The following is a 17,989-nucleotide window of genomic DNA, read 5'->3' on the forward strand; positions in this document are numbered from 1 at the left end:
GTGAAATATCCCCCAAACTGTTTCCTCGGGCTTCAGCTAATGGAGTCCAAGCCGTCCCTCTTTTTCTCCCTCCTCCCCTCTTTCCGACAGACGGATAACGTCACTGCTCCAATCCCACTTTTCCTCTCATACTGAGGGCTTTCTGTGCCCGACACATTACGGTCCGACTCCGAGGCTGGGTATGTGTTGGTGCAAAACCACTGATGTTACGCAGGAAAACTGCAGAAAGAACAGAGGGTCGATTCTTTCATGTGGTGGTTTTTTCTTCTTCTTCTTCTTCCTTTGTCAAACTCTCCGTTTTGTAGAACCGGGGGTCTGCAAACTATATCGGCGCGCGCACACACGTACACATACAAGCCCTTCATACAGCCTGTATGGGAGACATTCCTGTTTTTCCTAATCGCAATACTCCCAACGGAGAAAATTCAACGGTTTTGGGGAAGGGACAGGGAACTGGACATAAAGACCTCTGGCTGGCTGCCTTTTATGGAAATAGTCCTACGCTACCGAGCCATGCAGCCTGCATCCGGGGATCATTATGGGGGTAGCCTGTTTTGTCCTGGGAATATCACACAAGCAGTCATTTAAAACCCTTTTTTACCCACTTTTTTCCCCCTTTACTTTTCGAATGCCAGAGCCTGCCACTTTTTTTTCCTTCTGCAAAATCGCGTTGCTGTGTGTTCAACTACTTAGAGAAATTATTTACTCAAAGTGGTCCACTTTGAATTGAATTGCGTGAGGCTAACTGAGATTATGGTGCATGATTTAGCAGATGGTCTCGAGTGACTTATTCGTTTATTTTGAGTGTTTGCTCACAAAAAAAAACAACAACAAATAAAACCCATTTAATACTCCTAACGTCAAACATCCGTTTCAATGCCAGCAATGCCAGTCGTTATTTGTACGTTTTCCTGTAAAATCCTTAAGTGCATCCAGGATGTCATTATGGAGAACCCTCACAAGGTTTCTAACTCAGCAAGCTGATTAACTACAACTCTCTACACAGAACACAGTTCATTCCCAGGGGGCTTGGGCTTGTTAGATTCAGATATTGGGCCACACTTGGCACTGAAAAGCAGAATAAAGGAACATTCTGACACTTTGGGGACAAGGTGATCCATTAACAATCCTGAGCCGCAGTCATGAAGGGTCTTTTTTTTCACTATGCCCTCTACGCCTCAAGGCTCATGGTTGAAACACCGCAGATGATAGTTATTAATTTCAGGTTTCCTGACAGTGAAAAAGACTGATCGCACTACACTGGAAATGTGCTGATCGAATAAATTACGATCGGTGGTTTGTGAACTTTTCTCGATGTGTTGGTTATGGAAAAGACAGCCACAAACCTTGGCGAGCTGTTTTAAAGAGGTACTTGCATCAAAATCCGGCTTTTTCTGTTGTTAATCGATGTAAGGAGTGTGGATGTGATCGACGAGACAAATTGTAGTCCTAAACTCACATTTATGGCCGGACGAGAGATACCGGCGGCCGAATAACCGATTTCCAGTTGGCGAAAACGTGGTAACTGGCCGCGTCATCAATTATGTTCATTAGCATAGACGACACGCCCTCTATGCTAATGACATAGAGGGCGTGTCCGTAGCGGGACGCTATAAAAGCGGAGACGCGCCCCCTTCCGCTTCCTTGCTAGTTCGAGTTGAAGTTGGCTTTGCTGTGACGTTGTTATCGAGCTTGCTAGCCGTATTGCTATCTAGCCGTATTGCTATCTATCTGTCTAGCTATCTATCTGTCTATCTATCTGTCACCAGTGAACTTCTCGTTTTTCTGAGGCAAGCGGTGTAGCTAGCCCACCCAGCCACACCCACATGACCACCCTGAATTTCAGTAGCCAATAGATATGAAATCATAAAATCACACCTTTCTTCCGGTTGTAATTCAAACTACCCGTGTTAAAAATGTGCCCAGAAACAGCATAAAAGTATCTAACAATGAGCCCTTCATTTGGTCCTAAACTGAACATCTACTTACCCTCGACTCGTTCCGTCAACCGTTTCACTGAATTTACCTAAACGTAACGTAAGCTACCTTAACCTGATTTAACCTCATCCTCTACCTAACCCTAACCCAACGCCTACCTTAACCTAACCTTAGCCGTTAACTAACCTACTCGCTAGCTAACCCACAGGGCGAAGGGAACATAGGGCTGACCCCTTTTGAACTAACTTAAATGTCACGTCGCCAGTCTCACCTGAAACACCGCGATTTCATTGCGTGCCTCTGTAAATCCTTCACCATTTTTATTTTCTTCTATGTGATGCATGTGTTTTGCATTACTTGAGGAATACAAAGTTCAAGTCAAAGGGGGAAAAAACAAGTTCTTGTAACCATTTACTGTGATTTCTGGTTTCTCTTCAACTTGGAAAAACTACAGCGGTCTCTCAATGCAGCCTAGTAGTAACTACAGCTTGGGTAAGGAATTTTGCAGAGCTGGGCATTAAAATATGTCGACTCCAACTTTTTCACCTCCCCATGCATTAAATTCAGAGTGCCTCGACTCAAACTACAGCTCAGGGACAAGGCTTGCAAGTAAATCACCCATTTCTGTACGGACGGCATAAACGGTAATCACTGTCAACAATGGAGTCACACATCATCAGTGTGCGGAATTTCACAGCTTTCCTCATATAAGGAATGCAAAACACCAGAGATCACATTATTCTTCCCGGTTCTTAAACGCTGTGTTTAGGTGCGTTCGGTGCAAACCCCCGTACAAATGGCCACTTACACGGCAGCAGCACAGCTCTCCGAGTGGTCGGCTGTAAAGAAACCATGAATCATCAGAGGTTTCTGGCTCGGACCTCCGGTGAACTCGCTGTAGTATAGCTCCAGCTCCCAGGCTTCCCGCACCAGAGCTCCAGCTTAGGAATTCGGGCCTTCAGGACTACAGTCTGCAACTAAGCGATTTACAGCCCCCCCTCTCCTCCACGTCCCCCCCATCTCTGTCAGTCTCTGGCAGCCAACCCGTTGCCTTTTATAGGCTGTGTTTTAATTGCAGGATAAACATTTGAGTCACTCAGATGCTGAACAGGGGAGTCAGATAGGGAGCTGCACTTGGCTGCTGTGGATGAGGGAGGGAGGGAGATGAGAGGTAACAGAGGTGACAAGAGGCCAACAAAAGACTCATACCATCAGTATAGTATTTGTATATTGGGGCGTCAGCGACACAGCCTCAAAAAATCATCTGGTTTATTTTTATTTCTTATTTGTGCCGAGAAGTTGTAGCTAGTAGCTCTGCAATCAAGGCAACAGGGACTTAATGTGATGTGTCACTGGACCAATCACTCCAGATATTTATTACGACATAAAATTGCCAACTCCGCACTTACACTGAGAATCATTGTAATTGGGAATTTTAAGAACTTTCCTACTAACTCAATTATCAGTGGCTGTTACAAAAAAACAACAAATGGATGTTGAGAGTTGAGGCAGATGGTCCATGATAAGAGGGGGATGGGCAATAGCAGCCATCGTTACTGTTGTAGTATCTATGGTAGCTGGTAACTTGCTGCTCTCTCCTGGTCAAATACCGAACAGCAAGACCTAATCCATTATTTATGTGAGTCTCCTCTGGTGTAACTGGTCCCATCTGTGAGACGCTCTGGCGCTCACTGCAGCTGCATTAAAGTGCGAGTAAGTCATTTTGGACCCACGGCTTCCGGTGAATTACAAAAAGGCCCATTCATGAAACGTCAATCAGCTCTGCCGTTCATATTGTAACGTGCATGGATAAGAAGACACGCTGGCCGCTGGCTCGCGGGTCTGACCCTTTAGTCTATCGGTTAGCGATGTCTCCTGCGGTGCGGGCGATACAGGTTCGCTTCCCGGCCGCGGCAGGTCCCGTGGTTGCGTTGTCCCCCGAATTCGCTACATTGGTGTCAGAAGTGGGATGGAGCGACCGTAAGGCCATCGGAAGCGTAGGCGTGAAGGAGCTGATATGCTTAAGCGTGGGGACGCGCTTGTTAGCGATGTCTCCTGTGGTGCGGGCGATACAGGTTCGCTTCCCGACCGCGGCAGTTCCTGTGGTTGCGTTGTCCCCCGAATTCGCTACAATATGTTAAGGGGTGCCTTGAAAAGAATTAGGTACACTTTTCAGATTAACAAATAGCTCTATTGTCCTCCAAAGTCACCGTTTCATTTCAATATTCTCTCATTTCCCCAACCCTCTATAGTACTTTTGGCCGCAGATAAATTCCCAAAAAAAGAAAACAACGTTTCTCTCATTGACACCGTCTCTGGGAAATGACTGGAGAACTACGGAGCAGCAGATGCCATTTATAAAAATATATTTCCACAAGGAAAAAGTACAGTCATCGTTTCTCCCCAAAATATAAGTGTTTTAATAAAAGGAAATAAATACAGTGCTGCTAATGGCAGTTTTAATCCATTACAGGCATTGACCAGCTCTATACAGACAAACCACTTAAAACATCCTTTCAAAGTTAAAGTAACAGTCAGTCATCCCCTGAAACAAGTGAACGGTTTTACTTTGTTTTCCATCACAAAGTTGTAACATGTGCGTTTCTTCCCAGGACCTCCGACCCAGCGGGGAGTGACGTCAAACAAACACAGGCCCTTGCGTGTTATAACCCCATAAACATTCAGAGGGATACCGACTACCGGACACAAGTTAGACCGCAGACAGCACTTGATAACGTGTTAATACCTCTCCGTGTCACTATGTCACTCTTTACTTGAATGGCTAACTCTGACGATGTGTAACCGCAGACGTATGGCTGGAGTTTGATAAGTGACACTACCCGGAGAAAATACAACCATCACATTTCTCAACCGCACAAACCTGTGTCGTAGATATGACTAAACCCTCACGTAGTGTTCCCCTCACAAGTTTCCAGCTCTGTGAGGAGCTGCTAAATAGTTAGCAAGTTGAGATGGAGGGGACAAAAATATCATTGGCGTACCGTGATTCATTCAGAAAATGGAGTCACATCGGGCTTGTGCGGATGGGAGACATGTAAATTTACGACAAATTTAGGAATCGCGCGGCCATATTTCAAATTCGGACAAACGTATTGGTTGTTGCAGTGGACTAACGACACCCATATTTAGTTTATAAGCTGTGTCCATAGCAACCCAGTGTCATTTTAACATGCAGAGGCAAGAGTGGAACTCTATATTGTCCCATTGAAAGGATGCGGTGTCGAGATTACAAGTCTATGGTGTATATTCCCCCAAAGTCAGTGACATCCCAGCAAACAAAAGAACGTCTCCAGCATGTCCCCTAAAGGTCCTCTCCGAACGTCCAGTAAATGCCAATGTGTAGGGTTTTCATTACGTCACGGGGAAGTTATTCTGGGACGTTCTTTGAACGTCTCGCAATAACATCCCCGTGACGTCTGGAGGATTTTCCCCTAACGTCCCTGTAATGTCCCCGGGACGCACAATAACTTTCCCGGGACGTCCAGAGGGCTTTCCCCTAACGTTCCTGTAATGTCCTCGGGACGTTACACGGACGTCCCGCAATAACGTCCCCGGGACGTCTAGAGGACTTTCCCCTAACATCCCTGTAGTACTTGGGACGTCCCTGAACGTCGCACAATAACGTCCCCCGGACGTCATGGGAATGTCTAGAGGACTTTCCTCTAACGTCCCTGTAATGTCATTGGAACGTGGGACGCTACAGGGACGTCCCGCGATAACGTCCCCGGGACGGTGCTGTAACGTCTAGAGGACTTTTCCCCTAACGTCCCTGTAGTACTCAGGACTTTCCTGAACGTCGCGCAATAACGTCCCCCGGACGTCATGGGAAGGTCTAGAGGACTTTCCCCAAACGTCCAATTAACGTCCCGATAACGTCCTACACAATGACATTTATCGGACGTTCGGAGAAGACCTTTAGGGGACGTGCTGGGGACGGTTTTTTTTTTTTTTGCTGTGATGCCCTCTCTGTGTAACAAAGTCTATCCAAAAGTAGGATTACAATCAACGCCATCTTAACTGTCGGTGCTTTGTAACACGCAATCAGCAAAATTAACACAGAAGCAACAAAGATCCATTCATGTGTTAATGTGCAAATCAATGCTGATGAGTATGTGCAAGGTCAACCATATCACCATTAAAAAAAATAATTCCAAATCACTTATTTCACTTCCTCTTTGACTAGTCATTTGGCTAGTCCTTGTTGGTTTTCAAACTGGTCATGGGGGACCACCACTGTGTTGGTTTTCCATTCTGCCAAGTAGTTAATTACAGTGACCCGTTGTTCCAGGAACAACAGATGAATGTAATTAACTACCTCACAGATTACAAAATCAGCGGTACTTTTCAGTTCTGGAGGACCAGATTGGAAACCACTGCTTTTAAAAACGAGGTCAGACACTCGTCTCTCTCTCTCTCACGCGCGCGCGCAATGAAACAACGAAATTCAATGAATTTAAAATCAGTAATGGACCAGTGTGTAGCCCTTGATTGTGTGAAGCATTCAAGCAGCAGCTTAAATTATGCTAATTCATAGACATGTAGGACACAAACAAAGTTTGACACCGACAATAATCAAGTCAGACATAATGTAACTTAAAGATTAACATGAGATTAGTTGTTTTTCTTCATCCATCACAGTCATAGCGTAAAACATTTCAATGAAAACCCCCAGGCAGTCTTGAGTGTTTTAAATCTAGCGAAGAACTTAAAAATAAAAAAAGACTTCGATGTGTGTTGGCACTCTCTGTCCACCTGTTCTGACGTCAGTTTCCCATCAACACCACAGCATGAAACATACAATGTGGCTGACCTTATAATGAGTTAACAAATCACACAACTGGCGATATCATTCCTGGATGTCTTCTCATAAGAGTGAATATATATATATATATATATATATATATATATATATATATATATATATATATATATTTATATATATATATACATACATACATACATACATACATACATACACACATACACACACACACAACCCCCTTTTCTCCCCAAATTATATCCGGCTAATTTACCCCACTCTTCTGAGCTGCCCCGGTCGCTGCTCCACCCCCTCTGCCGATCCAGGGAGGGCTGCAGACTTCCTCCACTACATGTGGAGTCAGTCGCCAGCCGCTTTTTTTTTCCACCTGACAGTGAGGAGTTTCACCAGGGGGATGTAGCAGGAGGATCACGTTATTCCCCCCAGTTCCCCCTCCCCCCTGAACAGACGCCCCGACCGATCACAGGAGGCGCTAGTGCAGCGACCAGGACACATACCCACACCCGGCTTCCCATCCACAGACACGGTCAATTGTGTCTGTAGGGACGCCCGACCAAGCCGGAGGTAACACGGGATTCGAACCAGCGATCCCCTTGTTGGTAGGCAATGGAATAGACCGTCACGCCACCCTGATGCCCATAAGGGTGAATCTTAGCCTAGGACCCATTATACCTCATGAAATGCCCTTTACACAGTATGTGCTGACTTAATTCTAAGGCAGGATCACTCATCAGTATATCAGCCATCAGAAAACAAAACAGACAAAACGTGATTTTTTCCCCCCCAAATGTTCATGGTGCCAATTCAAAAAGTAGTCTCTAAGAACTGGGCAGTCCCACATCTATCCAATCACTTCAATTGCCGTGAAACAAACATGGGTCAAACAGATAATCTTGCACATGGTTAACATTGACACAAGTGGTAAGGTGCACAGTGTTTGCTGTCAAATTACGTATAGAACACACCCCGATCACATATTGAACCAAAAAGGAGAAATAAGCACCAAAACATCTTAATCACTTCTTTGTGTAAATTAGCTTCAGTCGTGGCAGAGTTTTCCATAACTGAGGACTGGTTGCATTGAGATCTAGACCCATTATTGCAAGAGATATTTGGCTGTTAGTTTGAATCCCATTTCCCCAAATGAGATACAAGCTTACATCCAAAATGGGTTAAAAACTTCTGAAAAAGGACTTCTCTTATTGGAAAAAGTCATTATTGATTTCATGCGAGTATCAATGTAAACACATTCAGGTAGAAAGGTCTCTCCAATGCTTTAAAAAGTCTTAAATGCCTCGTCCAGTTGACTAGAGGATTATGGCTCAACACTCAGTACATCAGGAACTTCTTAGACCTGCCATCTGGAAATATCTGTATTTTTGTTTGCGCTCTTAAAATGCTGTGTAGAAATTAAAATAAAAATCACCAACACTTACATAGTGGCCTGCAAAACCCCCAAGGCCTTAAAGATTTCCCAATGCCACTGCAGGAGAGGAAGGCTTTTTAAATGGTCAAGGCTCAAAAGGAAAAACAAAATTGACACAATAAATATAAGCCTATCCCAGCAGTCATTGGGCGGCAGGCAGGGAGACACCCTGGACAGGCTGCCAGTTCATCACAGGGCCAACACACACACACACGTACACACACACATTCACCCCTAGGGACAATTTTGTATGGCCGATTCACCTGACCTGCATCTCTTTGGACTGTGGGAGGAAACCGGAGCACTCGGAGGAAACCCACGCAGACACAGGGAGAACATGCAAACTCAACACAGAGGACAACTCGGGACAACCCCAAGGGGCTCGAACCCAGGACCTTCTTGCTGTGACTGCTGGGATAGGCTCCAGCATCCCCGCGACCCTGAGTTAGGATAAGCGGTTTGGATAATGGATAATGAATATGTGGCTGGTAGTCATTAGCCACTCCGGATGTTACACTTAGAGCGCACTGTTGCATATGTCAAGCTGTCATTTTTCTCGGAGACACTGAGTCTCTCCTATTGACACAAAATATCCCATTTCCAGAAGAACCTTTCTCACAATGAAATGAACTCTGCTGAGTACAAAAGATCTGCTGAATCTTCGAGAGAGAGAAAAAAAACTGAATTGGTGGGCTCTTTTTTCCTCAGTTTCATCAGATGGTTAAAAGATGTTACCTGTTAGCTGTTGCTATTAACTCAACAGTCCTGCGGCATTTTTGAGAAATAAAAAATAAAAATAGCTTTTGTTAGTTGTCTCTTTCTTTAGAGTTCCCACATTCAAGGAAAAATATATGCAATATACATATTTTCCGTAGAGAAATATATTAAAATTTTACATAAATAACATTGTTTTACCCTATCTGAAAGGCTGCATTGAGATTGCTCTTTGACATTTAGTTTACTGAGATATGGTGGTGGATGTTCTTGTTTTCTCAGTAAAACCATTATTACTCAGTCGGTATACACATAATCATGTCAGAAGACAGATTATGGAGAGAACAGTGACGGAGAGGACAAAATTACTGAGGATTAATGAGGTCTCGGCTCATACGTGACGAGGCTCCAACTAGTCTGTTGGACAGGGGAGCGAGAGAGAGAGTTTTGGGCTGGACAAAAGTATGGCTGTGACACATTAGTGGGCAGCTGGTAGAAACTGAATAAACTGGATTCCAGAGTTTGCAAAGAAGAAAAAAAAAATGTTGATTTCAGTGTACCAGTCTTCTAAACGAGTTGGGCCAGCGTCACCGACCAGTGTTATTGCCCATGTTCCATGGGAGTATGCCATGTGGGGCATCTGGCCTCAGTGGCATAGGGTTCACCTCCTTAGGGGTTTCTGAAGCAAAATTGTCACCCTTAGGGTGAGCATGTGTGTGTCAATAATAGAATATGAGATAAAAGTTTGTGTGCGTGTGTTTGTTGGAGAGTAGTAGTCAGTATGATTAAGCAGAATTTGCAATTTATGATTTAATTACGAATTAAAGGTTGCAATAAGAGATAGAAAGATGGGGAAATAGATGCAAATGAGTGTGAAGGGTGTTTCAAAGAGCGCCCCATCTCAATCCGGGTCCAGGTTTTCTTCTGATGTTTCAGGGAGCGTTTCTATCTGCTTGTATATGAAGGTCAACAGGAAGAGGGCCACATCATGTGAACACCAGTAACCTGTGTGCGAGGTCACCGCCGACCAGTACCGGCTCTCCACCAGACCTTCTCGGAGCTCGAAGTCGATGCGTCGCTCCAGCTCAACTAGAAAACAGAGACAGATGTCGGACAAATGATAAAGCAGTGATGTACAGGGCAAAACAGACATGAACCATTTGGTGTAATCGCCTTGTTTGGATAATATCTAGTGTCATATTCAGGGCAAGTGAACTAACGTGATGTGTCAGTGATGCTGGAGGCTGACTGGGTCATGGTGGAGAGGCCATATGCTGACTGGCTATCTGTCCTCTTCTGCTCCTCCCCTTCAGTGGCAGCCACTCCCTCCACTCCTGCAGACACTGAGGAGGGCTGGCTGTTGGAGCGAGAGAAACGAGAGAAAAGGATGCCGCCGATGCCTTTCCCTATGCTAGCCGCTCCTAAAATGAGGGAAAGATAGAAGAAAGGAGGGTAGGTTGTGGTTTAGAAGGAAATGAAGAGAGCGTGGTTAGTGTTATAATTATTTATATATATATATGAAATATATAATAATTATAATATAATATAATATATATAATCCAGTGATTCAAGTACATTCTTTATGAGACAGTTCGGGCTTTATGAGACAGTTGGTTTTGGGTTCAAACCCAGGACCTTCTTGCTGTGAGGTGACAGTGCTAACCACTGCGCCACCATGCTGCCTTTTATATATATATATATACACTCACTGGCCACTTTATTAGGTACACCTTGCTAGTACCGGGTTGGACCCCCTTTTGCCTTCAGAACTGCCTTAATCCTTCGTGGCATAGATTCAACAAGGTACTGGAAACATTCCTCAGAGAGTTTGGTCCATATTGACATGATAGCATCACGCAGTTGCTGCAGATTTGTCGGCTGCACATCCATGATGCGAATCTCCCGGTCCACCCCGTCCCAAAGGTGCTCTATTGGATTGAGATCTGGTGACTGTGGAGGCCATTTGAGTACAGTGAACTCATTGTCATGTTCAAGAAACCAGTCTGAGATGATTCGAGCTTTATGACATGGCGTGTTATCCTGCTGGAAGTAGCCATCAGAAGATGGGAACACTGTGGTCATAAAGGGATGGACATGGTCAGCAACAATACTCAGGTAGGCTGTGGCGTTGACACGATGCTCAATTGGTACTATGGGGCCCAAAGTGTGCCAAGAAAATATCCCCCACACCATTACACCACCACCACCAGCCTGAACCGTTGATACAAGGCAGGATGGATCCATGTTTTCATGTTGTTGACGCCAAATTCTGACCCTACCATCCGAATGTCGCAGCAGAAATCGAGACTCATCAGACCAGGCAACGTTTTTCCAATCTTCTATTGTCCAATTTTGGTGAGCCTGTGCGAATTGTAGCCTCAGTTTCCTGTTCTTAGCTGACAGGAGTGGTACCCGGTGTGGTCTTCTGCTGCTGTAGCCCATCGGCCTCAAGGTTCGACGTGTTGTGCGTTCAGAGATGCTCTTCTGCATACCTCGGTTGTAATGAGTGGTTATTTGAGTTACTGTTGCCTTTCTATCAGCTCGAACCAGTCTGGCCATTCTCCTCTGACCTCTGGCATCAACGAGGCATTTTCGCCCACAGAACTGCCGCTCACTGGATATTTTCTCTTTTTCGGACCATTCTCTGTAAACCCTAGAGATGGTTGTGCGTGAAAATCCCAGTAGATCAGCAGTTTCTGAAATACTCAGACCAGCCCGTCTGGCACCAACAACCATGCCACGTTCAAAGTCACTTAAATCACCTTTCTTCCCCATTCTGATGCTTGGTTTGAACTGCAGCAGATCGTCCTGACCATGTCTACATGCCTAAATGCATTGAGTTGCTGCCATGTGATTGGCTGATTAGAAATTTGCGTTAACGAGCAGTTGGACAGGTGTGCCTAATAAAGTGGCCGGTGAGTGTATATGAGACAAACACCCTGCTGCAAGGGTCGTCATTATTTAATCTCGCCACATGATGGCGTAGTTGCCCTACACTGCCAAAAATCAAACCACTGCCTGCATATATAATACTGGCATGAACTGTATGAAATGTCTGAAAGCTTGTCATGACACAGTGCTGTAGCTGAGCAAAAATTCAATGGATCTCATTTAAGATACTAATATTCAGAGCTAGCAGGCTTGGGTACCTGTACCTGTGAGAACCACATGCTTTGTCAACCCAACCTTAAACTGTACATTTGAACAACAAGACAGATGAAAAGATACATGTACAAATCAACACGGAGAGTACAGCTTTTTCCTGCCAAGCAATGGCTATCGTCTTAGTGAGATGTTATTCTTTCAGCCTGAGCTCTGGATCTCATACTGTCTAAATCCGCTATTGTCCATAGTTAATCAGATTAGTCAGAGAACATCAATAGATACTGTGGTCAGAGTTTTCTTTTTCTTTTGATAAGGTTGAGCTGAGAAGAAAAGGGCCCTTGTGAAAGGATAACACAAGGTTAAAGGAAAGAAAAGCTTGGCCCTGTGTGCATTGCCACAGACATTTCATTTTCACCCAGTCTATCCTCATCTCTGACAAATGAACACAGACAAAAAAACAACTTAATCTTGGTTTCATCCAGCGAAGTTACAGATCTCCTGCTCTGGTACAGAACACGATTATGTAGGATCAGTTTTACAACCATATTCAATAATCTTATCTTGCTAATAACAAAAACAACAAGGGAAGTTTTTTTTTTTAGAATTATTTCTGATTTTCCCTTTTTTTCTCCCAATTTAGTGGCCAATCGATCCTTTTTTTAATTCAAACACCCATCCTCGTACTGCATGCGTTCGCCAACTGCATCTCTCTAGCCGGCAGTCTTGAAGGAGACGCCTCGCCACTTTCGTGACAAGGCAAATCCAGGCCGAACCACTGCTTTTTCCGACACACACAGAGAGGCATTCATGTGACGAACACAAGCCGACTCCACCCCCCTCCCGAAGACAGCGTTGCCAATTATTGCTGCTTCATCGAGTCCGGCCATAGTCAGATCTAACGAGACCAGGGCGCGAACCCCGATCCCCAGTGGGCAACTGCATCGACACAAAGCCGATGCTTAGACCGCTACACCACCGTGGACCCTCAAAGGAAGTTTTTATTGTGTGTGTGTGTGTGTGTGTATATGCATGTATATTTATGTGTATGTATGTATATGCATATGTATCATTATTTACCTCTTTCAATTGCCCCTGATTGTTGCTTATGATTTAAATTGTGTACATATGTGTATGTATATGCATATGTTTCATTAAATACCTCTTGCAATTGTTCTCTAATGTTGCCTATGTTTTGAATTTCCTTGCCCTGGAAAGCACTTTGTGCTTATTGCTTGAAAAGTGCTCTATAAATAAAATGATCATTATTATAGTGCCTTTACCCAGTATGCTGGCTTTGCCCAGGCTGGTGATAGACTCTCCGTAGTGTCTGCGGGGAAGGACAGGGGAGGTACTGGGGCTGGGAATGCTCTCACTGTCAGATGCCGGGTCTTTCACTGGGTTCAGGAATGTAGGCCGGATCTCATCGTACGGCGTGGAGTTGATGGCGCTGCACCTATTTGGGGAGATGCAAACAATGTCTTTCATCTCAGTTCCCTGCTTTATGTCAACAGGAAAAGAAATATACATTGTGGTAATGTCACGATGCATGGATGCAATGTCACTTAATAATGAAAAAAAAAAAGGTTCTTACCAGTGTATCTGAACAGGTGCAATGTTGCTGTAATGTTTGAGGATGAGGGGCTCCAGTCTGTAGGCCTAAAGAGTACCGTATAACATGAATAAAGCCCAAGGAAAAAGTGCCAAAACTCGGTAACGTGCACACACTGTTAATGGTCATAGCACATATTTCAGTTTTTTAATTTACTGAAGTGGTCGTGATCATTTTCACCGGTGGATGAATCCATAAAAGTAGTATTGTTAGCATGTGTGTTCTAAAGGTTTGGTTTAGTTTGGCAAAGTGGAAAATGAAACGCCCAAGGAAAAATAATGAAATCCCTCCTATGTAGAGCACACCCTAAATGTGTGTTGGGCAAGTCAGCAGAGAAAAAGAAAAGACCTGCTGTGATAACCCGAACTCGATCTGACAGCACACTGCTTGGGCTTGGTAAACCAAGGAGACTGACCACAGGATCTGTAGGGTGGAACACGTTGAAGAGCCTGCTACAGATGGAGGTGGGCAGGATGTGGTCCTGGTGGCAGCTGGTCCCAGGGCGGATCCCTCTCAGCGCCAGGAACACTGCCAGTGGAGAACCCATACAGAAGAAGTTCTCAACCTGAGAGATGGACAAGCACAACGATGACATAAATGTCCATATTCAAAATCAAAAACCTGACCCCCTTAAAAGGAGTTATGTATCATATTTTGACTCTCCTGAAGCATATGACCAGGCTATATCAGCAGGGATTGCTGAATGGTACTTATCAGTACAAAGAAGCCCACTCCCTAGATTTCTGCATTCAAAAACACAGAAGTACAGCCAGGAGATTTATTTTTGGTTGTTTGACGCTTGACTCCCAAAAGACTTGGTTTGAACTCGTTGTCCTCAGCAAACTATGCAACGACTGCAGCAGAGGTAGGTAAATGTGCTGTGCATCTGCTACCCTTCTATTTGAATTTGTTTTGTCTTGCTTACTTTGATTTGGTATCGTCATTTAATTGCTGGACGATAGAAATCACGATTTAAGAGGAAAAACACCTTTACATGGGAGTAGCTGGGAAATTCAAAATCATTCAAACGTTATTTTCCAAAGGCTAAAACTACATCTTTGTCTAAATCAGTAAAACTCAAACTGGTAAATATGCACTGCAAAGGGGTGTCTGGGTAGCGTAGCGGTCTATTCCATTGCCTGCCAACACAAGGATTGCCGGTTCGAATCCCCGTGTTACCTCCGGCTTGGTCGGGTGTCCCTACAGACACAACTGGCTGTGTCTGCAGGTGGGAAACTGGATGTGGGTATGTGTCCTGGTCGCTGCACTAGTGCCTCCTCTGGTCGGTTGGGGCACCTGTTCGGGGGGAGGGAGAACTGGGGGCCTCCCACGTGCTACGTCCCCCTGGTGAAACTCCTCACTGTCAGGTGAAAAGAAGCAGCAGATGACTCCACATGTATCGAAGGAGGCACGTGGTAGTCTGCAGCCCTCCCCGGATTGGCAGAGGAGGTGGAGCAGCGACCGGGACGGCTTGGAAGAATTGGGTGATTGGCTGGATGCAATTGGGAAGAAAAAAAAAGAAGGGGGGAGGGATCCCAAAAAAAAGAAAGAAAAAAGGCACTGCAATTGCTTTTTTAAAGCCGGCAGAATCCAACATATTGGTGATGTAACTGTTTCCATTTGACTGACTGCACTTTACCTTGAACTTGAGGGCCGGGGGTGATGAGGGTCTTGAGGCTTCCAGACCCTGGAGCTGATCTTCTAGTTCTCGTAACCTATTGACAGATGGAGAGAGCAAGAGAAAGAAAGAAGCAGAGTGTAAATACATGATCGATCCAAACACTGATAAACTGTAGCCTTTATCTTAATGTACGCAACCCAAGCGATACAGACGAAAACCTTGGTCCACTAGTTCCCCCTCAGGGCCCCGGCAACTCAGCTCTGATTATGAATTCCTTTTACATTACAGCAAGAGTCACCAAACTGGGGACTATAATGATACAGAGTTTTTTCGGGTTGTTTTCCCTGACATCAAACTGCTTGGATTTTCCTGTGTGCCAAAGTGCGTTCTTACTTCGTGCCGACCCGTCTTTTGTTGGAGGGACCCAGAATTTGGGTTGAGAGCAGATGATGTACACCAACTTAACCCCTACCGGTTCTTTGTAATCTGTAGCTGCTTCAGCAAATTCCTCTCCTCATAGGAAATCCAGCGCAGGTCCAGCTCCTCTTCCATGGCATGGTGCTCTTGCAGACAGAAGCGCACCGGGTCCCAACCCGTCATGATGTCAAATGTGATGACACAGCCGAGGGAGTGGGACACAATGGACACCTTGCCCCCCTTTTCCTCAAACTCGGGGTTCCGGGAGCAGAAGAGTGAGTAGAGCCGGTTCAACTCCTGCGTTAGGCCCTTAGTAATCTAGATAGATAAGAAGAGGCAAGGGAGGCAAGATGGTTTCTGAAATCTAAGACAAACAGCTTTGAATATGGTTCACGTGGAAACACATTCTCCAAGTGTGTTTGTGTGTATCTCACCTCATCCCGGTAAAGTGGACTAGTGTAGTACATGATATCCATGGCACTGCTGTTGAGAAGGTCTCTCAGTCCCCGCACTTTGTCCGGGGTGATTGAATCTACCGTATCTATGGAAAAATTGCATAATACTCGTAAATCTGAGTGTCACATTATCTTGCACCAATTCATTTATGGAATTCAACTTACTTTAGATGTTCCAAAAGGTCCTAAGAGGACTAGTGGTGACATTTCAATTTCTTTTAGATTTGGCCAAATGAAGTTGAATATTTTTAAACTTTTATTTTGTCACGGGTACTTACAAAAAGGGCATTAGTATGCATATGTGTTTTCATTTTTTTCTTGTAATAATCCACTTTATGCTTATCGAATTGCAGATCTAGATGAATGAGTGTGTTTAACACAGGCTATGGAATTCTTGGAAAAGAGCTGATGTTTTGCCTGCAGAGCCAGAAACCTGCCGGTGTTACCTCAGAGACACTACAATGAATGGTAACAGCTCTACTGACTCAGCCATTGTAGAATAGGAAAGAATGAGACACAGGAAGGACTGAGAACTGGTCTATTATAGACACTGTAACACAGGACACACATCATGGGTAAATTACATGGTGTCCTGCAAAAGTTACTGATATCTGTGTCACACACACACAAACAAACCTCCATCCAGTGCAAGTTTGGAGCGCCATTCCACAGGAAGGAACTCGACATGTTCATCATTGTGCTCTGAAAAGTGCTTTTCCTCCATCTTCCTTACAGCCTCCCTCAGCCTGAATATATTAACACAGAAAAATGACATTTATACTTCTTTTCAAATCAGTTTATTTACCATCTAATTCATTGTCATTGGAAGGACAAACAAACAATGTCATTCTGGATAGGCTAAATAGAAAAATGTGTTAGATCTGTGTGTTGAAGGCAACACACAGATCTAACAAGATCCAACAGATCTTTTTATTTATTTTTTTGGGTGTCCTGATGGACAACCTAGGTGAGGGAGATGAGGTGCTTTCAATGTTTATCAAATGTGACACCTGCTGCACTCATCTTGTTGTCTCACAACAATGAAGCTAACCCCCATCTCCACGGTGTCATCATTGGTTTATGAAATGTGTTGGCTCTCTGGGGAGTAGCGTTGTGTTGTTTGGTCCTGAGTGCGTGTCTATTATCCCCTTTACTTTCATCCTGGCGCAGGTCGTTGTGTTTGGTTTGGTTATCCACCCAAGTCTTAATGACCATCAGGAAGAGAGAATCACCTTTTCATAATTCACTTATTCTATCAACACAGCATGGAGTCTGCAAGTTTTATCTATGGAAATGTAAACGCTTTCTAAGACGAGAACGCCAGCAGGGAAAATAGAGCTTAAGATGGACTATGCAGATGAAATAAATGAGAAAATTTAAACAACTTTGGAACTATCGGAGTGAAGGTCTGGGGCAATACTGGGCTACAGGATCTGTAAGATACATTAGAAATAAAGAGAGAGATAGACAGAGTGGCGCTGTTGACAGGGCCCAGTGGACGGTGAGAGTAGCTTTTAGGTAAAATGGTATTTTGTTTTTTTTTTGTGGCTTTTTCTCCTCAATTGTACTTGGCCAATTACCCCACTCTAAGCCGTCCCGGTCGCTGCTTCACCTCCTCTGCTGATCCGGGGAGGGCTGCAGACTACCACATGCCTCCTCCGATACATGTGGAGTCGCCAGCCGCTTCTTTTTACCTGACAGTGAGGAATTTCACCAGGGGGATGTAGCGCGTGGGTGAATCATGCTACACCCCCCAGTCCCCCCCCCCCGAACAGGCGCCCCGACCGACCAGAGGAGGCGCTAGTGCAGCAATCAGGACACATACTCAAATTCAGCTTCCCAACTGCAGACACGGCCAATTGTGTCTGTAGGGACATCTGACCAAGCTGGAGGTAACATGGGG

The 17,989-nt window shown here is 44.7% G+C and overlaps 1 protein-coding gene across 2 annotated transcripts in view; it reads right to left on the bottom strand.

Moving 5' to 3' along the window:
* Positions 1-9,436: 9,436 nt before the first annotated feature.
* ddhd1a (DDHD domain containing 1a) overlaps positions 9,437-17,989 on the bottom strand; it is a 28,390-nt gene continuing 19,837 nt past the window's right edge. For both annotated transcript variants that reach the window (XM_056295960.1, XM_056295959.1), the window contains 9 exons: positions 16,723-16,832; positions 16,066-16,172; positions 15,687-15,949; positions 15,233-15,308; positions 14,009-14,158; positions 13,576-13,640; positions 13,265-13,437; positions 10,100-10,300; positions 9,437-9,968 (listed from right to left, as the gene is read on the bottom strand). In XM_056295960.1, the coding sequence (XP_056151935.1) occupies positions 9,781-9,968; positions 10,100-10,300; positions 13,265-13,437; positions 13,576-13,640; positions 14,009-14,158; positions 15,233-15,308; positions 15,687-15,949; positions 16,066-16,172; positions 16,723-16,832 (1,333 nt within the window). In that variant the 3' untranslated portion in view covers positions 9,437-9,780. The remainder of the gene's footprint in view (positions 9,969-10,099; positions 10,301-13,264; positions 13,438-13,575; positions 13,641-14,008; positions 14,159-15,232; positions 15,309-15,686; positions 15,950-16,065; positions 16,173-16,722; positions 16,833-17,989) is intronic.

This window comes from Lampris incognitus, chromosome 16 (genome assembly GCF_029633865.1).
Source record: "Lampris incognitus isolate fLamInc1 chromosome 16, fLamInc1.hap2, whole genome shotgun sequence".
In the NCBI taxonomy this organism is placed as follows: domain Eukaryota; kingdom Metazoa; phylum Chordata; class Actinopteri; order Lampriformes; family Lampridae; genus Lampris; species Lampris incognitus.